This window comes from Canis lupus, chromosome 20 (genome assembly GCF_011100685.1).
Source record: "Canis lupus familiaris isolate Mischka breed German Shepherd chromosome 20, alternate assembly UU_Cfam_GSD_1.0, whole genome shotgun sequence".
Classification (NCBI taxonomy): Eukaryota; Metazoa; Chordata; class Mammalia; order Carnivora; family Canidae; genus Canis; species Canis lupus.
Genome location: NC_049241.1, coordinates 46,509,216 through 46,533,013, shown reverse-complemented (window position 1 = coordinate 46,533,013; position 23,798 = coordinate 46,509,216). Strand labels below are relative to the sequence as shown.

Below are 23,798 nucleotides of genomic sequence, written 5' to 3'. Positions count from 1 at the left end.
GACAGGAGACAGTCAGACAGCCAAGCAGGCAATTCTGCCTCACGCGTTTAACGAAGAGTGGATGTTGGTCGTCTACATTTGGACAATCAAGTTGACATGGGCCCAAGGGTGGGTATGGAATTCACCTGTTTACAACTCCACGAGAAAAAGGAATCTGGGAACAGCAGAAGGAAGCAGCAAGAGCCAGAGACAGGACACAGATGAGAGCAGCAACAGCATCTTGTAAACTATTCAGGGAAGGAGGTGTAAGCTCCCCCATAAATTCCCGGGACTGAGTACTCAGCTACTGAGGAAAGAAACACATCAAGAAGTGAACAGGAAGAGCTAAGTGTCTAGTTGAGAGAGCAAGGAGCTGTATTATTACAGGAAGGAAGGAAAAGGAATCTGTGAAGCCAACAGGGTCAGGAGCAGAAAAGGCAGGCTCAGAGGATTCCTGGACGGGGGCCGGACAGCAGCGCAGGGGGAGCAGTGAAAGGTTTTGGAAGCAGAGCACAAACAAACCAAAGAGACCAACTGCATCCCACTGGTCCCTGAGGGACACAAGATGCTCTCATCAGCCAGACTAAAGTGGAAATGCTGGGCTCAGGGCTGTGAGAGGAGGCTCTGGCAGGAACAAGGGAATGTGACAAACCAAGGAGAAAGTAACACTGGCTGGATGCCAGCAGCCCTACAGTCCACAGAAACGTAGGTGGCCAACAGCCCCTTGGGCCTTGACCAGGGCCCCTAGGGTCAGAAAGTGCTGAGGTTTTCAGCATAAGAATTGCAAGAGAGAGAGGGCAGTGCATAGGTCAAACAGGAGTGCCTCAAAACGGCTGTCGCTTTTCTTGACCTTTAGCAATACATTTGGTTTTCAAGATTGTCCCTGTGGGAACACAGACACATAGACACACACACACACACACACACACACAGACACTTGGTCTCCCCAGCTAGTAGGGTATAGGGCTTCACAATGTGTGAGAGCATGATTCAATTTTTGTTAAGTCTGGGAAGCCCTCCAAATTTGGGTGGTTGGCCTACCAGAGACAACAGCCTTTAAAAACCGGTTTTACAGAGGATTCAGGCCCATCCTTCACTCTGTCTCGGAAGCGAGGGTGGCATACAACCATATACCCTGGGCTGCAGAGCCCATGGGAACACACAAAGCAGCAGCAAGAACAAGAAACACCCTGCATTTGGATAGAATCAAGGCTGGCAAGTGCCGGATCCAGCAGGCAGGGCACTCTCTGACCTCAACGTGGCCCTAATTCCAGGACTGGAATACGTTTATTCAACCTTTACCATAGCTCCAAAACCGCCCCTCTCTGCCAGAGAGACGCCCTCGCTCAGGTCGGCTAAGTTAGTCAGGCTGGCACCGTGGGCCCCGTCGAGTGCCTCGTCGTACTGCTCCAGGGTCCTGTGGGCTTCCTGGTGGCTTTCTTGCAGCTGGGAAAGCTTGCTTCTTGCCTACACAACAAAGATTGCTGACATCACACGGGGTTTAGGGGAAAAGTGTCAGGCAAGACATTTTTTTCCCCGACCCCAAGTGATTCACGTGGGTAACTGAATTACCCGCAGAGTTTACAAGAATCGAGACCACTTGTAAACCAGAACGAAGTCCTTCTCACTGCTCCACGAGGCCTTTTGGTATCCTTGGCTCCTGAGGGAGGCCCATGTTCAAACAAACGTTTGCCAATTCTTAACGAACTGAAACTGGTAAGATCAAGATTCACAATCTGTTCCTGACAAAAGCTGACATTTTCCTTTATGGGGTTTTTATCATCCTGTTTGCCCACCTTACCCCAGAGAGGGATGTGAGGCCAAAGACAATCCATAAAGTCAGATAGATCCAGAAATGTATCTTGTCTTATCCACATGGTGGGACCTCTGACTGGTGACCAAACCTCTATTAGCTCTTCTCCAAAAAGGACCACCACAAATGCTGGGTAAAACACCTCCTGCAATATCTGGCAGGGGGGGTGTTAATAGGCACCAGCAAATATCACCATTATTATTACTAACACACACTCATTTCTCGGTTCCTATTTACACTGTACAAATTCTTACTCCTTGGAGTTAAAAAATCTAAGAGAATTCTATACCTATTACTTAAGAATGAAACACAATAAAGGGTATGAAATATCTGACATGTTTGTGGTCAATTTTTGTCTGTAACCTGGAAAAAAAGGGCAAGAGATTAAGCCAGTCAAGAGAGGAAGCATGACTAGCCATTCTGACATTGCCAAAGGTGAGCATCGCCCCCACTCTGTAAATGGGACACCAAGGGGCCATTATATCCAGGGGAGCAGGAAAGGAGCCCTCTCTCTGCTAATGAGCAGCTGCTGCAGGCCTTAGCCCTTCACACCAGAGCAGGAGAAGGGTGGAGTGCCCAGACAGCTTGAAGAACTGGAAAAGGACCTGCCATGGGGTGATGCTCTTCATACAGTGGGGCCTCCTCAATGTGCCAGTCCTCAAATTGCATGCGGATAGAGAGGTGCTAGAACAGATCTTGGACTCTGTCCCTCCTGCTTGTCTGAGAACCATATTGGTAAAGGAATTTCTGCACCCAAGACTCTCTCCAAAGGAGCCATTAAAGTCCTCATGCAGATCCTGTCCATTCCCCCAAAATGACATGCACTCAGGAGGGGAAGTGGAAGAACGGCGAGGCAAAGCAAATTGCCACTGGGGCCACAGTTAGCATGACGCTGGAGGACACTGCTGGGTTCTTACCCTCCAGGCCAGAATAATAGTTTCTAAGAAGAGAACTTAATGTAAATGAAGTGGGAGACACCAAAGGAAACAAGTGGCCTTGGAGCAGGCTGGTCACATACCAACGTGACCATTCATAGCAGCTACTCCACTTGCAACCACTCCCAGCCACCACTAGCAGAGGCAGGGACCCACCCTTAGCAAGATACCTGGTTGATTTCGTCTTGCGTTGATTTCAGGGACTTGATGATTGTTTCCAGTTGAACTTTCCCAGCCTGAATGCTCTGCTCCAGCTGGGTTTCTTCCTGTTGCAATCGGGTCAGCTCAGATTTAGCCCGGTTCAGGTCATCTTCCTGGGACTTGAGGTCAGATTCCTGAGACTGGATTTGGGTCTTCAACGAGGAAATCTGAAATGAGATAAAATATGATTCAGGGAGAATTCTTTTTTTTTTTTTTCTTTTTTAGTGATCTAATTTATTTGAGAGAGAGAGAGAGAGAAAGAGAGAGAATGCATGCAATTGGTGTGTGTGTGGGGGGGGGGGGGGTGGCAGAGAGCAGACGGAGAGGGATAAGTAGACTCCAGGCTGAGCACAGAGCCTGATGTGGGGCTCGGTCTCACAGCCCCAAGATCATGACCTGAGCCGAAACCGAGAGTTGGATGCTCAACCAACTGAGCCACCCAGGCTCCCCAAGGGAGAAGTCTTAATTCACATTGTTGGAATGAGCTAACTCAGTGGCAGATACCATTCTGATGGCCAGGCACCTGGCTTCCTTCTAGGGCTCTCTCTCCACTTGCAAAACAGAGAAAAACAAGGCAAACATGCTCATGCCCATGTAACTGACAGAAAGTCAATCTGGGATAAGGAAAAATGAGACCAGGGATAAGCAAAGGCAATGTCTGTCTCCCAGGGGCTAAACATCTCCGTACAAGGTCTCAGAGGGGACATAAGGGCTTTACAATCTGCTGAGGCTGCAGCCCCCAGTCTGTAACAAGCAGTGAAGACACCAAAGTGGGCAGAGGGGTGTGCTGGCCCTGCTGTGCTGTGAGTCAGGGGCCAGGGTGAGGTGTCCACACACACACAGGTTAGTAGGGATTAAGGCCATTCACCATATGGCTCAGTGGGAGAGACTGAGGTCAGGCCACAAATGTTTGGTTGCTTTCTCAAATTGTATGTCCAGCAACTCTATTAAACCAGGAGAATATTTCAGCCTTATGTTTCAAGGTCATTGTGAGCTCAAAGAAGCCCACAGGAAGCCCCCTTGCAGTGCTGGGTATGAGACTCACCATCTGGGTCTCATCCTGGCACTTCTGCCTGACATCGCTCAGCATGTCTCGGAGTTTGGCCTTCTGCTGATCCATTTCGTCAAGGCGGTCTTGGGCGTCCTGTTTCTGAGCTTCTAGTTCTTGCAAACTGCTTGTTTCCCGGTCTAAATCATTTTGTAATTCCTAGGGAAGAGTTGCATCGATTTACTTGAGACTGAGGTGACTGGGGCACATCCAAGATAACATGGTCTCAGCCTGGGCTGGAGCCCCCAAGACATCCTATAAAACTGCCCCCTGTCCCCAGTCTGCTCGACAGGCATCCTGCACACACCTGTTGTAAATGTGTGCATCTTGGCTCGGTGGCTGTGGCTTGATCTCTCACTAAGTTCCTTGGTAAATACATACTGATGGCCTAAGAAAGGCCAGGGGCCAGGAATGTGGTTGGGTCCCAGCAAGAAGAGCTGTCCAGTGACATGTGGTCAGGGGTGGGGAGAGGAGAGGCATTACCCAAACACAAACTGGGAGGAATGGAACCAAAAGGATGCATGGGTGCTGTTGGGTGGACCCAGGGTGCACACAGGGAGACTGGACTGATGCTCCATGGACAGAGGGAACCCCCAGAGAAGCACCACTTAGGATGGACCCAAAGGGCAAGCAGGCAGCAACCAAGTGAAGAGCCAGGAGGAAAGGAACCCGGCGGTGGGGAGCTGCAAGGGGGCCCCCAAGGTGGGGAAGGGGATGTTGGGCTCTAGTTTGAGCCAAAGGAAGCAGGGCCACACCAAAGAGACCACACTTGCTTCTGGGGAGGGAAGCCATTGCAGGAAGTTCAAGTATGGGCCTGGGACATGACAATTCTTACTGCTAACACTCCTCCAAATTGGCAGCATCTATCAAGGGGAAACATGCCGGTACCCTTGGATCTTATTATGAGAACTCTAGGAAAAGCATCTTAGAGATGTATGGCACATGCGACAACATGCAGCAAAACCTGTAAGCAATGTAAATTTCTACCAGGCAGGCCTGGTTAACCTTAGGGAAAGGTTACTCTAAGGGAAGCTGTACCTCATATTCTGAGGTACAATGTGAAGCAAATAACGCACAAGGCAGAATGCATGTGTATGTTGTATTGTGGCATTCGTGCAAACAGGAAGGAAAGAATATGCACAGATCTCTCCCCTTAAACATGCACATGACCTTCCTGGAAGGCCTCATGATAGCTAACGGACTGTATCTCTGAGGGGCCGAAGGAAACAGCGGAAAGCGTCTAGCCTTCCGGTTTCCAACCAGGCAAACGTCTTATCAAACGTCTTATAACTAAACTTAAAATAATGGGGATCCCTGGGTGGCGCAGCGGTTTGGCGCTTGCCTTTGGCCCGGGGCACGATCCTGGAGACCCAGGATCGAATCCCACGTCGGGCTCCCGGTGCATGGAGCCTGCTTCTCCCTTTGCCTGTGTCTCTGCCTCTCTCTCTCTCTCTCTGATGACTATCATAAATAAATAAAAATTAAAAAAAAAAAAATAATGAATGGATGGGGCAGAGAAGATGGAAGCCGAGGGGGCTGATGAAGGGAGCAGGAGAGGACCTGGGCCTAGGTGAGATGGTGGCCATGGGAACCAAAGCAGAGGAAAGACTTGAGGGGACCTTTGGGGGTACAGAAAGATAGGGATGGTGAGACCAACCCCCAGGGCTGGCCTGGGCTGTGCGTTGCTGGTGTCATTTTAGGAAAAAAACCCAAAGCAGGCACAGGGTCTCCCCTCTACCTCGAGGACAAAAATGTCATGGCTCTCTCCTCTCTAGACAGCCAAAATACACCTCTGAGTTATTCTGGGAAGTTGGATTCTCTGCTCCCCAGTCTCCCTGCCCTTTAATTCAAGAAGCTGACTCTCAGTCTGACAAGTTTGGGGAAGAGAAGAGACTGGTGGTAGGGTGTCCAGGACATGGGTTTGCCACATCTGAGGGAAGAACAAGTAACAAAGGAGGAGGAGGAGACGAAGCAGGGAGGAGGGTCAGGCCCAGTGTGGTAGCCTGGGACACCAGGTGGCCAGCAGCCTGGGACATCAAGGAATCTTGGCCTCATTCTGTAATGAAGAGGGAAGAATCAAAGAGCCCCACAGGGACAAAGACCCCCATGGTTAGGATAGGAGCTGGGGTCAGAAAGGGGGAGATGTTTATGCAAAGAGAACACAGAAATAACCCAGACAACCTACAGACTCAATTCAAACCCAACCAGAATCCCCAGCTGCCTTCTGTGCAGTATCTGACAAGCTGATGCCAAAATTCATAAGGAAATGCAAGGGATTCAGAATAGTCAAAACAATCTTGAAAAAGAAGAAAAAAAGTTAGAGAACTCATACTTTTCAATTTCAAAATTTACAACAGACATACTCCAGATATATTGTAATAAGGCAAACATCACAAAAAAGCAAGCCAAATGAATTTTTTAGTTTCCTAGTACATATAAAAGTTATGTTAATATTATGCGGCAATCTATTAAGTATACGATAGCATTATGTCTAAAAATAAACATACGCACCTTAACTAAAAAATGCTTTATTGCTAAAAATTGCCCCCCATCATCTGAGCTTTCAGTGAGTCATAATCTCTGATCACAGATCACCATAACAAATATAACAATAATGAATAAGTCTGAAAGACTGCAAAAAATACCAAAATGGGACAGAGATACACAAAGTAAGCAAATGCTACTGGGAAAATGGTGCTGATAAATTTGCTTGACACAGGGTTGCCACCAACCTTCAATTTGTAAAACAAACAAAAAAACCCATGCAGTATCTGCAAAGCACAATCAAGTGAAATACAATAAAATGAGGTATGCCTCTAAGAAGCTACAGTCACTAAGACAGTATGGTACTGTCATAAGCAGAAATGGAGGTAGATCAGTGAGGTAAAATTGAGAGTCCAGAAATAAAGCCACACATCGATGGCCAAGTGCTATCCAACAGGGGTGCCAAGACCATTTAGTGGAGAAAGAACAGTTTTTTCAACAAATGATGCTGGGACAACTGGATCTCCACATGCAAAGAATGAAGTAGGATCCCTACCTCACACCATACACAAAAATTAACTGAAAAAAAGATCAAAGATCTAAATATAAGAGCTAAAATGATAAAATGTGGGGCCCCTGCGTGGCTCCTCCAGCTAAGCATCTGCCTTCAGTTCAGGTCATGATCCCAGGGTCCCGGGATTGAGCCTTATATCAGGCTCCCTGATCCAAGGGGAGTCTACTTCTCCCTCTGCCTCTCCCCCAGCTCATGCTCCCTCTCTCTCTCAAATAAATAAAATCTTAAAAAAAAAAAAAAAAAAGAGAGAGAGCATTGGGGGCAATGAGATACCACTCTATACCTACTAGGAAGGCTAAAATAAAAAATAGGAAATAAGTGTTAGGATATGGAGAAACAGGAACCCCTATGCATTATAGATTAGAATGTAAAATGGTAAAAAAAAAAAAAAAAAAAAAAAAGGTAAAATGGTGCAGCCACTTTGGAAAACAGTCCAGCAGATCCTCTAAAGGTTAAACATAGAGTTACTATACGGTCTGGCAATTCCACTCCTAGGTAATAGACAAAACAGAAGTGAAGTCATATGTCATTATGACTTGCACATGAAAGTTCAGAGCAATATCATTTGCAATAGCTAAAAAGTTGAAAAACTCAAATATTCATCAAGGGATGAACAGATGAACCAAATGTGGTCCAGCCATACCGCAGAGTATTACTCAGCCATAAAAATGAATAAAGCACTGAGACATCCTATGATGTGGTGAACCTTGACAACACAAGGCAGAGTGAAATAAGCCAGACACAAAGGACACACAATGTACGATTCCATTTACATGCAATGTCCAGATCAGGTAAATTCAGAGATAGAAAGTAGACAAGTGGCTGCTGGGGGGTTGGGGAGGGGAACAAGGACTGCTAATGGGGATGGGGCTCCCTTTTGGAGTAATGAAAGTGCTGAAGAACTGATAGTGGTAATGGTTGCACAACTCTGTGCACACATGAAACACCACTGAATTATGCACTTTAAGTGGATGGATTGTGTAGTGTGTGAGTTCTATCTCAGTAACGCTGTTTTCACAGAAAGAAAATAAAACGAAAAACCAGGCAAAGATGCTGCAGATGTTCACCAGAACAAAAGCGATGTAAATGGAAGTGAGAGACCCCAATGGAGGATGGGGAAGGGGTACCATGAGAACAGGACAGTGGGGGCTGAAGCCAAAGCATTGGCTGCCTAAAACCAAACATAAACAGGCCTGAGGACAAAGGACCCATACTCTATAGGGGGCCCAACCCAAAGACTGCTAGCGGGTGTGGCAAGTGATCATCTGGCCAGACTCATGTGGGGAAAGGTGGCAGGAACCAAAGCCAAACCTGGTTTTCACAGGGGGAACTTTTAAAAAATACACAGTGTTCTGTCTATGGCCAAAAAGCTACCAGTAAGCACTACAGCAGAGCCCCGGGCTGGCCTGCTTACAAATGAGGCCCCCCACAGAACAAGGGCCAGTCTGGCTGGCGCTGGGCTCCCTCCCTCCCAGCTCTGGGGGGCTATCAGGGCACACAAGAACCCTAGCACCTCAAAGGCTGCAGGTGTGTGCCATCAGAGCCCACCATCTAGGGTTCCAATTGGCTTGAATGCACCTAGCGCAGACCAGAGAGGACAGCACTTCCAGATGTCAGAATAAGTCACCACAAAGACCTGACATCTTCCTCAGAATCACCCAGAGCAGGCACCAGAGACCTGATGACTGGTTTCCTCAGTAGTTAAAGGACATCATAGCATCCAGATCCCCAGGGACCAGAATACAAACCAAAGCATGTTCATGGCAATCCAGACACAACAGGAAGGGAGAACCAGCCACACATCCTGTCACTGGCTGGGCCCAGCACAGGCATGAGGGAACACAAGGCCAGCTCCACCACACCACAGGGCTAAAAGGATGGAGCATGAGGGGATGCAGGTGACAGAGGAGCAAGAGTGTGTGTCTGAGGGATCAATTCTAGGACATGGATGGAAATCAGAGGCCTGAGAGAATAAAGTGACAGGATGAAAGTACTGTGGGGGCTTTCAGAAAAATAGTAACATCACCTGCAAGGTGCTCTTACAACTGAAGCAGCTCATTTGAGCAAAAAGCTCCTCCTGCCAGAGGCAGGCCAGTCCCTGCTTTCCAATCCAAAACATTCCAGGAGACCATCTACAGCCCCATCCTCACTGCTCACTTCTCACAGAGAGTGAGATGCTGGGAAAGGAAAGAAGGGTCTGGACACTGCACAGCACAAACTGATGGGTGTCCTGAAGCAGGGTGGGCACATCCACCCCACCTCACCCGCAGACCATAGCCATGACATTTCCCACAGATTGGTGAAATGTGCTATCCACCTAGTACCCCAGAGTCCTCCAGTCCCCTTGTGGGTAGTACAGGGGAGGGCCACCCAGCACCTCAGGAGCCCAAATGAGTCAGATGCTACTTAGTTCCCCTGGCTCGGGTCTACACCCTAGGAGGTGGACCAGAAAGAACCGGCCACTCCTGTGGTACACATGGCAGACAGTTGCTGCTCTTGGCTCTGTGAGCAGCCCAGGCATTGACCCTCATTGCCAGCTGGGGAGATAGAAGCCACCCATCCAGGTCACTCAGGTGAGACATGGTGGAGCTGGAGTCCTGCCTACTTGGCTGTGGTCCTCTCCCCTGGCCCAAGTCTGAGCTCAGAACATTCAAAGGACTCAAGTAGAGACCACCAGTACCAGTGGCAATTCTAGGGGTCACTCTCAGGGTGCCATAGCCACATCTAGTATTCTCACAGTGGCAGTGCCTTCTCTGTCCATTCAGACCCAAGGCATCGTGGGAACCCACATCTCTTTGATGCTGCTGCTGCCCAGTGCTGACTGATTTGATCCTGATGCAGAATCCCTTTTGCTCAAATTATGAGAAGAGCAAGAAGGGCCCCAAGTGAGCGCTGAGCATGTGCCAGACCCCACTTTCCAGACCCACAACCCAGGAAAGTAAAACACTCATTACCAATGTCATACAAGATCCAGAGGTGTTGAGTAACTTGCCCAAGGTCACACAGCTAAGGAGAACTGGGTTCGAGCTCAGCAGTCAGACCCCCAGTCTCTGTGTCACCACCACCTGCTAGGAGACACTCCAGGAAGCAGGACTGTCCTGGAAAAAGGTTAGCAGCTACTGTCTAAACTTCAAAAACTGAGACTTGAGTGAAAAAAGCCAGACACAAAAGACCTCACATTGAATGTCCAGAACAGACACATTCATAGAAAAAGAAAGCAGATTAGTAGTTGCCAGGGGCTGGAAGGGGAGGTCACGGAGGAGAGGGGTGAGGGCCAATGGTCATGGGGTTTCTTTTCAGGATGATGGAAATGTTCTGGAATGAAACAGAGGGAACAGCCAAGCAACATACTGAATATGCTAAAACCCACTGAATTAATTGTATCCTTTAAAGTGGCAAATTTTATGTAATGTGACTTATATAGCTCAATTGAAAAAAAAAAAAAAGACACCCCTGTCTATGGTTATAGGAAACTTAAAAATCCCACCTAGAAGCCCCCCAGAAGCCCCGACCCACAGACAGGCGTGGCCTGTGAGGTGCAGGTCATAGCTGCCTGCCCAGGGTGGGCACTATACTTACCTGTACTTCGTTGCTTTTCTGCCTGATTGCCTCTTCCTTTTCTCTGATGTCTTGTTCCAGGGAGTATTTCTCTCTGGGCATTGAAAGATTTCAGGGAAGCGCAGATGAGCGACAACATGACGACAGCCATCATGTATTTTCTCCACACCCGATTCCGTCCACACCCACAGAACCCAGCTCAGCTGGCTCCCAGCGACCGTGCACCCTACGTCATTCCTTCCCCTCAAGCATGAGTGGAATCTGCGGATATGATGAGGCATCACTCCCAGTGAGACCACTCGAGCCCCTGGAGCAGGGGGAAGTGGTCAGAGCGATGGCCAGGGTGAGGAGGGCTCAGCATGCCCTCACTGACCTTGCTCAGGGACGGCAAAGCATTTTTTGAGCCCTTCTGCTCACTGCCCTCCCCCAGAATTATCTGTGGTTTCAAAGAGGATCCCAGGGACACATAAAGTGGATGCATTTCTTTATGCCAGCTTCTGAGAGTGCAGACACCCCATCCAGAGCCCTTGTTTACAGGTGAGGAAACTGAGGCAGTAGGGACAGAGAGGAACCAGAGACCTGGACATGACACCTCTCTCAGTTTAGCTCTTGGTCTATTAATCTGAAGCCATTAATTTGCCATCTAAGGCTCAGTGGTCTTATGTGCAGAGGGAGAACAAGGCCTTCCTGAGGTTGGGGGTAGCAGCCCAGTAACACCTGCCTGAGACCCCCCCAGCCCACAGGGACTCCCGCAGACGCCATCACTCGAGCTTAGTTAAGTCAACTCAGGAAATCGGGGCGACATGCAGCCCTGCATTTCTGCTGCACAAACTTGGGATAGTCAACCTGCTGCACGCCTCACAGGCCCCTGGTGCTTGTGGTGCCAAGCTAGGGTGGGGCTGTGTGAGATCCAGGCTCACACGGGAAGGAGCTTTAACCACCTTTGTAACTGAGCAATCTCCTGGCTGATATCATCAAGTTCCTTCACACCAGTAAACTCCCCGGATCCGAGACAACTTGAACCATCCTGGAACCAAATTCATATACAGAATTAAACATTGACAAGCTAAGGGGTGCCTGGGTGGCTCAGTCACCTAAGCATCCAACTCTTGGTTTTGGCTTAGGTCATAATCTTGGGGGTGTGAGACTGAGCTCAATGCTCAGCATGGAGCCTGCTTAAGATTCTCCTGTTCCCTCTCCCTCTGCCCCTCCTGCCTTAAAAAAAATTTGACAAACTAAGGGGTGCTTGGCTGGCTCAACTGGTAGAGCATGTGACTCTGGATCTCCAGCCCTACATGGGTTCAGAGATTACTTAAAAATAAAATCTTTAAAAAAAAGTTGGACAAAAAAAAAAAAAAAAAATTGACAAGCTGACCTTACCACCCAGCAGGTCCTAGTAGGTCTTAGTATGAAGGACAGAATCATAGTATCTCCAATTCACAGTAGCCAAAGGGCCAGCATCCAGTCTGGAACACTATCCCAGAGGCCCAGACACCCCCCCAGACCCACCCCTGGGCCCCTGGTGAAAGCAGGCAAGGAAAGCAGGGCACTGGTCTGCTCACACGGGCCACTGCCGCCACCTGGTGGCAGGCCGCGGGAAACCACACAAACATGATGGGGTGGCCAGCAGTACTCACCGGGATGGGAGTGCCTCTCTCAGAGGGCGGGACCATGTCCGGTGACAGGACTTGAGGGGGGTCGATGCCTTTACTGACCTTCTGCTGAATGAAGTACATAGCTAATGCAAATTGGTCTTTACTTAACTTTCCCGTTTGCCTCGTATCGGCCAGGGCCCTGGGAGAAACGTGCAGATGCTAATTACACATCGGAGACAAGAATTCGGCCCTGCATGGTAAGTACAAATCACAGAACCCATCCTTTTAAAAAATGAACAGTGACAATACAAACAATGGGGCACAGCAGCAACTTCTTTTCTACTGAACACCCCGACAGCAATCCCGACACCCCTCCCACCCAAGCACCCTGCCCTGCGGCTACTAGTTAAGGAGGGGGTTGTCAGGAGAGGAAGGGGGGCCTCACCTGGCTGGAGAACCACCAAACCCCACCTCACAGGCCAAGGTGGCAGGCCTCTGGGAAGAGCTCACTGGCAATAATCAGAAATGCCACCAACTCTCTATGGCCTGTACATGGAGAACTGCAATGGTCCAGGATGGAGCAGCTGTTCTGACAGACACAGATGTTGGGCCCGACTGTGCACCCTTGGGTCTTTAGCCATAGCCCTGTAGCCTAGGTTATGTGAGCAGCCTGAGCTGCTGGCTTTTAATGGAGATGACAGCAGCAGCATTTTGGATTGTCATCAAGAGGAGATGGGCCCCGGAAAGCCACACCTGACCATGCCGCACAGGACAGTCCCTCACTGCTAAGGTGTCCCTGCTCACTTGGCCTTCTGGCATCCTGGCTGACAGGCAAGGCAGCACGTAAACCAGCAGCACGCAGAACTCCTGCAAAGCCTGAGAGAGCAGCTCTGCAACCAGCCCAGTAACCAAGGAGCTGGCCATTATGGGAAGGAAAGCTTCAAGTGGTTGGACAAGGCCTCCAGGTCTAAAACTGTCTCATTCTGGCCACTCAAGAGGGTCTCACTTCCCACTACTCATAGTGACTGCAGAACAATGACGCCACTCTCTAACTCATAGGAGAAGAGAGCCAGGAATGGTAAACAGACTCGGGCCCAAACAGCCAATGAACAGAGCCAAGGGGAGGCAGAGACCCCACTGACTATCACTGATAAAGGCTGCTTTAAAAGCCTCTTCAGGGGCGCCTGGGTGGCTCAGTTAGTTAAGTGTCTGCCTTCGGCTCGGGGTCAGGATCTCAGGGTCCGGGGACCCAGCCCTACATCAGGCTCCCTGCTCAGTGGGGAGGTTTGCTTCTCCCTCTGCCACTCCCTCTGCTTATGCTCGCATTCTCTCAAAGAAATAAACGATCTTTTTCTAAAATGTTTTTGAAAATTAAAAATATAGAAACATCTTCATTCTTGTTGCAGTTTGAGGGCGAGATGTGCGGATTCTGCACATCAGGGCCAGTTCTGTCGCACACCCAGCCCACAGCTACTCCTGGGCCAAGGCCTCTTCTTTTAGGCCCTCTCTTGCTCCCTATCTCTAAAGGAGCATGGGCTCTGAGGCCCGCAAGCCCGGTGCCTGGCCAGCCCCACCCATGACAGCTCAAGTGCACACCCTGGCTCCAGGGCTGTGCGCACCCGCCCCCCACCCCCCGCCCCGCCAGCCAGCCCTCCGGGCATGTTATCTGGATTTCAGTTATGGCTCTCTAGCTCCGGCTACCTGCAGACAAACTGAGACTGTCGTTTTACTTTCCCAGCAGTTATTCTAGAGCTTAGAGCTTGCTCACTCTGCCTTTTTCCTTTGCTTTTTTTTTTTCTTTTGGATTTTATTTATTTATTGAGAGACACAGAGAGGCAGAGACACAGGCAGAGGGAGAAGCAGGCTCCCTGTGGGGAGCCCGATGTCAGACTCAATCCCAGGACCCTAGGATCATGACCTGAGCCGAAGGCAGACACTCAACCATTAAGCCAACCAGGTGCCCCTTCCCTTTGCTCTTTATATGCAATGCTTTCTGCATTCCTTCTTTGAATCCAAGTATATTTCATGATTTCACTGTGCCATTTCCCTGTTGCTGCACCACTTACAGGTTGAGAGGACATCCCTACACAATGACCAGGGTGCTGCATCACTACCGTTGATCGCATGCATATCCACTTCAAGGTGATAAAGTGGACAATGCATTTCATTGGCTTCTAAAAGTGGGCACTGGAGTTGAAGGGCCAGAGAATGATTGCTCCTGACCTGTCAGAAGCCATCAGCCTCCCCAAGCTGTTTCGTGATTAACTCTGTGCGTCATACATTCCTTCTGAAGAGAAAGGATAACAGCGTGTTTTTTCAGGTTGGGGACTCCCCTCACAATGTGGACGTCTATGAATGACTACCGAGGACAGTTATTTTCCCAACCTACTAACATGCAAAATTTCACTGCTCTTCTTTGGAGGGGTTCACCTCTCCAGAATTACATGGAAATTCTCTCCTTGACTCCCAAGTGAAGCTCCGCTAAGTCCCGAAGACAAAGTCAGAAAGTGACTTTCCCCACTGGCCAGTTACAAAAAGAGGCCTCCCAGCACCGTGAAGATTGCTCTGGTCTACCCTGCAGGAAAGTGGGGGTGAGGACGGCTCCCTGACTGGCCCTGAGGCATGGACCAGAGTCTTGTTGACTGCTCAGTCTCCTGATGGGAGCCAAGTCACTGACCACAGGGTCTCCCAGGAGCTGCTGGAATTATACTGCACACCGCCCCCATACAGGGGCAGGGCCAGGTGAGTGCACCCCCAACTGGCTGTGGCAAAGGCCTATACCTCCTGCTAGAACCAGCATAACCAACAGCAAGAACTTGCCCCAGCCACTCAAGCATATCTCTCTAGAGCTCTCTAAAGGGTCCAAATAGGTGGAGAGAGAGCTGCCATGCCTAGGAACAGGGAAAGGGCCTTCACGCTTATACCTCACCAGCCCCTACCCAACCAGGCAGATCTGGAGGCCTGCTGCGGGGCTGGAGAGGTGGCCCTGACCGCCGCACTCTGATGGCCGCCTGCTTTCCTTCAGCACCAGCCTCACTTCCTCAGGGCCCTCGGAGCTACCCTCAGTCACTGCCTCTCCACAGGAGGCCCATACACACAGATGTCCAGCTACCCGTCCTTACCATATGTGTGCTAGAAGGTTCTGGGTGAGGCCTGAGTGCATGAAGATCTCCTTCACCTCCTGGCCACTCACATAGCCATCTAGGTCCAGGTCGGTCTTCAGGAATATCTCGTCAAATCGCATCTTATCTGCAACTGGCACCACCCAGCTCACTGTTGGCTGAAAGGGTTTCAAAATAGTTGGTCTTGAGCTTCTCGTCACCGTAAACATGTGCTATTAAAGCACTTCCATGTGTTCCTGATGGGAGGACTACTGAGTGCTTGTGGGTAGCACGGCTCCATGAACCAACAGGGCAGATAGGAGCCCTGTTCTGAGTGGGGAAACTGAGGCTGAGAGTAGTGAACACCACTCAGTCAGCCTCACCCAGCAGCCAAGGTGAGCCTTTCCCAGCCCATCGCAGCATCTCCTCCTCCTTATATTTAGATGGAGGTAAAGATCCAGCAGGTGAAGGGGGCTCGAAGGGAAGCTGATGACCTCCTTCCAGAGAAGGGCTCCAAGTGTGCAAGGCAAGACCCTCCTGACGGCCCATGTTAGAAGGACAGTCTCCTGACAACCAGGCAGCCCCACTCCCATGCCAGGATTTCTGGTCCTCTTGTCTTCTGCCTGCAAACACTGCTCTGCAGCTGCCAGAGGTATCCTTGATGCCCACCATCTGGGATTCTGTGCGGATTCCATCCTTTGCCCTGACTCAGTTCTCTGTGACACAGCAATCTCCCCATGAGGTGTTGGCACACACCCAGCACTGATGGGCAACCAATGAGGCAGACATGAAAATGGTGTCTGCTAGATGGGCAGGAACCCAGGGTCCCTGCGTGCTGGTGGGGGAATCTGGGCCCCGAACAAGCATGCCATCCACCCACAAGGGCCCCACCACCCTCGACAATGCTCTGGCAGATGGAAGTAAGAGAATCTGAGAGCCTCATGTGGTGCTATTTTGGCAGCTGTGGGGCTTGGCCCCTGCTACACGTGTGACCCCTCACGCTGCCTGCTCAGGTCTACATGAGAGGGCAAATGCCACCAAGGGTCTACCAGGGACCACGCACCTCCTAATTCAGGAAGATCGGGGCCCCTTCAACTGCTAATTCTGGACGCATCACCTCTGACCTTTAGCATGCTCATTGAACCAAGATCCACAGTGCCTCTGCTCCTTTTTCTAGGGATGTTTTTCCTCATCTGCTTTTTCTGAACAGGTCTCCCTCGCTATCCAAATCCAGCGTGATCCTGACGGGAGCACTGGGAATCCAGAAAGCAAGGGTGGGAAGCAACGGACACCATGGTACCCATATTATTTCAATTTCAGGATTCTGGATAGGGAAAATGATTTAGTCCAGCAAGGCTTTATCAGAATTTATGGACCAAATTCAAACAGCAAGGGCTCAGGCAGCAGTTCAGATAACAAGAGAGACTTGCACTTTGCTTGTTGCATTACGTGAATTTTTGTAAGCTACCCCAGAGTAGACGTAAAGATACACGTAAAAGATCTCTAATGAAGAAGAGGCTTGCTGCCTTTACACCCAGTAACTAGAGTAAGCGAAACCTCAAATGCCAAGAAACCTGAGAAGGCTGTAAAAGCGGGTCAGACAAGCTATAAGTTGAGGGAGACGCTGGTTTCTGTGATCCACAAGTCCCAAGAGATTACAACCCCGGGATGACAAGAATCATGGTTGACCATGATTAACCTAACGGTTAACCTGCAAACAAAATGAGCTTGCTGCCTGATTTCTGGGTCTCAGAGTATGTCAGCAGCAACACTCTGAAGCCTACATGGCTACAAATCCAACATGGGACAGCCTTCTCTTCAGAGCTGGTCTCCCAGAACGGGCTGGGTTTAAGGCTGGCTTAGCAGCCACAGGTCCCCCCCAATAAAGAGCAACAGAACCTGGTAGCTAGAAGGAGCTGCACCCCACAGCTGGCAGGAGGACAGTACCTGGTGGCCCCTGCCTGGTGGGGAGAGAAGTGAGGGAGGGGACACCATGGTGACTGTGGGTCCCCGGAACTGCTTGCTCTCACATCTGTGATTCTAACAGCTGTCCCCATCCTTGGGGTGGGAAAGCACCCATTTCTTCCCACCCCCACCCACCCTGGTAACATAAGTCTAGTTGTAATCAGCAGCATGCTCCCAGGGTCTGGGGAGAGCCACCAGATCACCATGGACAGGAGTTACAAGGCTGGTCAACCTGCACCTGTTAGCAACTCTGGCCCCACTTGCCTCCTTGTCAGTTAAACCTGTCACCACTAACCTAACCTGCAGTACTTAGTAAGAACTTTCAGCAAGAATTTTGCAGACATAGGTGCTGCTTGTCTTGGAAAACAGCTTGTGCAGGTCTAAGTTATCAGTCTTGGCCCCCTCTCTGACTCCATCCCACCCTTCTTCCTGTTTCTAGAGGTTACCACTTGAGAGTCTTGACACAGACTAGTCCTCTGATGACTTTTTGTCATTCAGGTGTCAGCTCAGGTATCATCTCCTTAGTGACCTTCTAGCTGACCCCATCTGTAGGAGCACAGCCCTCTCCTCGCCCCAGTGCTTCCAGGCCAGGCCCTGTTCTGCTTTTCATAGTTACCTGACCTTCCTTGGTTTATTGATATGGTTATCATCTATCTCTCCAAGAAGCACAGAGGCCAGTCCCACAGTCACCGTGACATCCCCAGGACGTGCCAGGCACGGCTGGTGAGCTGCTGAGCTGGTTAAGATGCCCAGACTGGACCATCTGGACATGGGGCTTATTAATAGATACTCACCAACCTGAGGGGAAGCCCTGTCACCTCTGCCCCTCTGCCCAGCTGGGGCAGTGACAGGGGCTATGTTAGCCCCCCGACCAAACCACCTTGACCCTCTCAGAGAGGACTCTTGCTCTATGGTGTGGCGAGTTCCTGAAAATGAGCCACTCACTTCCCCACCAACACCAAGTAGAATGTTTAACTTCAAAAATATGTCATGCAGGGGATCCCTGGGTGGCGCAGCGGTTTAGCGCCTGCCTTTGGCCCAGGGCGCAATCCTGAAGACCCGGGATCGAGTCCCACGTCGGGCTTCCGGTGCATGGAGCCTGCTTCTCCCTCTGCCTATGTCTCTGCCTCTCTCTCTCTCTCTCTGCGACTATCATAAATAAATAAAAATTTTTAAAAAATATTAAAAAAAAATATGTCATGTATAACAGAATCATCTGACCCTGTGTTTCTGAAGCATTAAGTATCTGACAATTCATTTTTTATTGTAATTTAAATGTCTGTCATTACGCTTTTGATTGCTGAGGCACCCATTTCAAAAACAGCCATCCTGAGTAAACATTACCAACCACACGACTAGGGAAAGAACCAGGCCAGCCCAAGACGGTTCCCTGGGAAACTCAGGGTGTCCTAGATAAATGGCCTCCTGAGTGACCCCACTTTTCCCTTTCCATGCTTTCATTTCCACTCTTATGTTTTAAATTCACCAGTAAAGAGTGAACCCAAGAAACCCTAGGCCCCCATCCTCGACCCCAAAAAGGTAGAGCCCCATGCCTGAGCTCGCTCTCTCTCTACCCCTGGCTTTGCTGTGGTGGCCCTGGGTGTGATGTACACTCTGCAGGACCTGTGAGTAATAAATCTTAGTTTTTAAAATTTTCCTGATGGTTGTTGCTGAAGTACATTTTGCAATCCTAACAAGAGCCACAAAGACACTTGCTCCAGTCGAGGAAGTATCTGTGGGGGCTTGCCAAAAGTAACAGGGGGCCTAAGTGAATGCCACAGCCATTCCTAGCCAACAGTGTCACTTACTGATAGGCTGAGACCAAGATGGTTTCTCATTTCTACTTTTATGGTTCATATCTGAATTTGCATGGCAGTGCTGGCTGGCCCTCTTCATGTCACCTGCACTGCTTTCCCTTTGAAACCACAAATAAGGCAGAAAGCAAGGCATGACTCAGGATGTAACTCATGGTCACATTCTTGCATGTTTTAGATAATCTCAAAGGCACCTTTTTATAAAAGACCCCTTTATGGTGTGCTACATTTGCCAGAACAAGAAATGTCTTTTTGAAATAGAAGATGCTGCCCGCTGGGAGTCAGAGCCCCCACACTGTCTTTAACAAGACATAGATGTCTCCCTTGCTCCTGTGGTATTCAACATCTTTACTGAGCATCAAAGTATCTGGGTTGTTCTGACACTGAGATTACAACCAAGAACTAACTCTGCTCTCATGAAGCTAAGCGGGAGGGGAGTAGGAGAAAGAGACAGATAATACATAATTAACAACGAAACAGGCCAGGCATGGGAAATCTAGAATGCAGGGTGGAAAGAGCCCAGGGCACACTGGCTATGATCACACCAAAGCCCCTGGATAAGATGCCCTGTGAGCAGAGGCCTTGCAAAGCAAAGTGCTGGGTACAATCTGGGAAAGCACCAGCCCAGGAGAGGTGCTGCCTGAGGCAGAAGGAATAGAGAGCCCAAAGGGTAGAGCAAACTAAGTGTGTCTGAGGAAGGATGGCATTTGTTTGCAAAGGAATGAGAAACTTAACTCCAAATCCCTATAGCTATAGACTCAATGTTTGTGCCACCCACCCCCGCCTCTCACCCCAGAATTCCTGTTAAAACCCTAATCCCAATGTAATGGTATTGGGAAGTGAGGCCTTCGGAAGGTGATTACTTCATGAGGGTGGAGTTCCATGAATATGATCATTCCCCTCATAAGGGAACCCCAGAGAGCTCCCTCGTCCTTTCTACCACCTGAAGACAGCGAGGAAACTCAATCTGTGAACCCAGAATCAGGCTCTCATCAGACACCAAATCTGCCTGTGCCTGGATCTTGGGACTTCCTAGCCTCTAGGTTTTCTGGGAGAAATAAATGTTCGTTACAGTCAGAGAGTGTATGGTACTAAGGTGCCAACCATATATATCATTTGAAAAAACACAATCACAAATGTTACCTTTCTGGAGTCACAAATTACTTGCTCCCAAGGAACATCTGGCTGGGACTCTGCAAGTACACACGGCTGCTCCGAGAAGCAGCCACGAATGCAGAGGGCACCATACCTGTGTTTGCTTGATGCTGTGCTTGGGAGACAAGCTTCCCGTGCTGTTCAGGCTGCTGACGCTGCCGTGGGAAGGCGTGGAGCGGAGGCTGTCTTTTGGCGGGGGGCTGGCAGGCAAGACGGGCACAGCGCCTGGGAACACTGTCTTTTTCCTCTTAGAAGGTGGGATGAGGGATGGGGGCAGGACAGAGGGCACAGGCTCCTTCTCAAGGGCTCGGTACACCAAGTGCATCGCCTGTGAGTGCGAAAGAGAATAACATTCAGGTGGCCAGGCACAGGCCGTGGCAGGGAGAGGGAAGCTTTTTCTGGGACTGTGATGCTGTGACAATGACTGCTCTTTTTGAGGCCACTTCTAAGCGGAACAAAGTAAAAAATAAACCTTTACTGATGCATTCTCTTCCAATGCATCATTTTTCCAGGATGTGTTTAATCACATAAGACCAACACAAGCACAAAAGGAATTCAATCGTGCCAGACTCCACACACGTCCCTTCACCACACAGCTCCAGGGCTGATGACTCCCCAAGTGCTAGAATTTGAAGTCTAAAGATACACTGAGAACTGTGCTTACTTCCTGTTTCAGACAGGCAAAGAAAAGAAAACTTTGTCTAAAACAAAGATTTAAGTCTGTTTTCAAGCTTAACAAAACCCTTTGTTACACCAAGGGTCCTTGGGTGGCTCAGTCAGTATTGATTTCAGTTCAGGTCATGACCTCAGGGTCCTGAGATCAAGCCCCATGTCTGGCTCTGTGCTGGGCATAGAGCCTGCTTAAGATTCTCCCTCTCCTTCTCCCCCAGACCTCGCTCTCAAAAAAAAAAAAAAAAGGACAAAATCAAAATTCTAACCCTTCCCACTTAAAAATATTCCTTGAGGTGCTATCTGCATTTAGACCAGATCACTAACATAAGTAAAATTTACCATCACTTAAAAATGCTATAGAATGCTAAAAACCCAGCAAGTGATGAAAAGAAACCCAAATGACACAATTATAAGACCCATTTACAGAACAACATAAATCTCAGCTGAAATGATGGGAAATGATACAAACAAAACAATAATGGAAACTTGGGGCTCCTGAGGCCGTGCAGAGAGGGGCATATTCCCAGGTTCACTCTAGGCCAGTCATCCCATTCCTGGGAATCACCCTAAGAGCAGTTCAATGAAACAAGCACCTTAAGACAAGTGTGGTCACTGGAAATATAAAAAATAAATAACAAGAGACTGGAAGACAGGGAAGCTAGTATTCAATGGAGAAAGAGTTTCAGTTTTGTAGGATGAAGGATCTTGGAGATGGGAGGTGGTGACAGCTGCACAGCTATATAAAAGTATGCCACTGAACCACACACTTGAAAATGGCAGGGTGCCTAGGCGGCTGTCAGTTGGGTGTTGGCCTTCAGCTCAGGTCATGATCCCAGGGTCCTGGGATCGAGCCCCATGTCAGGCTCCCTGCTTTAGCAGGGAGTCTGATTCTCCCTCTACCTCTGCCCCTATCCCCATTCATGTGCTCTCTCTAATAAATAAATATTTTTTTAAAAATGGCTATGATGATAAATTTTATGTTATATATATTTTACCACAATAAAAAAAAAAAAAAAAAAAAAAAAAAAAAAAAAAAAAAAACACAGGGATACCTGGAATGGCTCAGTGAGTTAAAGTAAGCACCCAACCCTGATTTCAGCTCAGGTTGTGATCTCAGGGTTGTGAGGTCTCACTGCAGTCTGCTTGTGATTCTTGCTCTCCTTCTCCCTCTGCCCCTCCCCCTGCTTTTGCCCACTCATTCATGCTAATAAAGAAATAAATAAATCTTTTTTTTTTAATTAAAACATATTGCCCTTAACTACAGGAAGCTACTTTGTTCTCCTTTGAGATTCAAGGGAACAAGGTGAGTGAATAAATCTCATGAATGGAAAAGGTCAAAGATGTGAGGTGGAGGGAAGGGAGGAAGAAGAGGAGACAGAATGACACAGGCCCAGGGTGAGGAGGGCTGGCATGTGAGGACCTGAGCATGGCCGCTAGGCCACATAAGAGGAAGGGGGTGGGGAGCTGGAAGGGTGTGAAGGGAGCAGCTGCATGGGAAGGCAGCCTACAGTACAGGAGAGCCCCGATCAACACACAGACATCACTGCCATTAAAAGGAGAAGGCAGGAGTACCAGGGTTGGACATAAGCAGACCTGAAAATAGACGGTGGTGCCTTGGAGCACCTGCTGAGTACATCTACATGTACACCTACTCCCAACTCTGTCTACTGAGAGGTCCTGGAAGCAGTGGTATCCCAGGAGCACTGAGCACCCCAGAGCCCACATCCTGGTTTTTAACACCATTCTCCACTACATGGAACCAGGGCTCCCTGGAGAAACAGGGTTGGGGCAGGAAATATACAGGAGGAGCCATCAGCCATCTCACCATGCCAAAAGGAAGCCAAGTGCTCTGACAATGATGGAATGTGACTAAAGGACAAAGGAGGCAGCTGGGAGGAGCTCTACATGGGCAGAGTAAATCACACAACTAAAAGATTATAAACCGTGGAACAGAGGATACAGCCATGAGTCCACTCTGACACAGATTCCTTATAGTAGAAGGCTAACTAAAAATGTGCAAAAAGTGCCAGAATTAGAAACTTGTCTGGCAACCACCATAATCTTCAATCAGGTGAGAGTCCTGGGAGGACATGAGAACTAGTGGGTGAGAGGTGGAAGAGTAATGAAGTGTCCAGTCTCCAAGTGTCTCCCACAAGACACTGAGTCACAGGAAAAGAGTAACTCTGCAGGGAGAAACCTGCAGCCTCCACTGACCACAATCAAGATGGACACCATGTCGACAACGGGGCAAGAAGATAGCACAGGTCCTGTCAATGGCACAGACCCCAAGAATAACAAGCATCACCTCAGTGGAGTCCTGCCACACACAAGGGCATGACCTGGATCGTCAGAGGAAATAGCTGATATCCCCAAGCTAAGGGACACTCCACAAACTGCTGGCCTACACTCTTCAAAATGCCCACAGGCCCATGAGACACAGAGATAAATAGAGCTGTTGCTCCAGATTAGAGGATAGGAAAGAGACTGTGGAATGTAACAAAGGAGGCTGGAACTTCTTAGCTGCAAAGAATGGGGAAAGTGGTACAGTCTCAGTCATATTCTTAGACAATACATAAGGACATATTAATATGGAAGCTATATGACAAGACACACAACAGATACTATAATTATTAGATAGACACTGTCTATGTTAATTTACTGATTTTGAATTGGACGCTGGGTATGTAAGAGAATTTCCTGGTTTTAGGAAATACACACTGAAGTATTCTGGGACAAACCAGTATGGTGTCTGTAACTTACTCCAAAACGGCCCAAAGGAAAATTTTAGGTGTGTGTATACGTACATATGTATGGCGAGAGAGGGAAGGAGGAAGCAGATAAAGCAATGTGGTAAAATAATACCACTGGGGAATTTTACTGAAGGGTATTCCAAAGAATTCTCTG

General features: G+C 49.0%; 1 protein-coding gene across 11 annotated transcripts in view; it reads right to left on the bottom strand.

The window, feature by feature from the left end:
• Positions 1-23,798, bottom strand: part of EPS15L1 (epidermal growth factor receptor pathway substrate 15 like 1) — a 96,862-nt gene that overhangs the window by 37,816 nt on the left and 35,248 nt on the right. For 10 of the 11 annotated variants that reach the window (XM_038566971.1, XM_038566972.1, XM_038566979.1 and 7 more), the window contains 8 exons: positions 20,317-20,550; positions 15,310-15,467; positions 12,230-12,386; positions 11,534-11,619; positions 10,614-10,686; positions 3,974-4,135; positions 2,898-3,095; positions 1,282-1,446 (listed from right to left, as the gene is read on the bottom strand). In XM_038566971.1, the coding sequence (XP_038422899.1) occupies positions 1,282-1,446; positions 2,898-3,095; positions 3,974-4,135; positions 10,614-10,686; positions 11,534-11,619; positions 12,230-12,386; positions 15,310-15,467; positions 20,317-20,550 (1,233 nt within the window). The remainder of the gene's footprint in view (positions 1-1,281; positions 1,447-2,897; positions 3,096-3,973; positions 4,136-10,613; positions 10,687-11,533; positions 11,620-12,229; positions 12,387-15,309; positions 15,468-20,316; positions 20,551-23,798) is intronic. The other variant, XM_038566974.1, reaches the window with a different exon arrangement.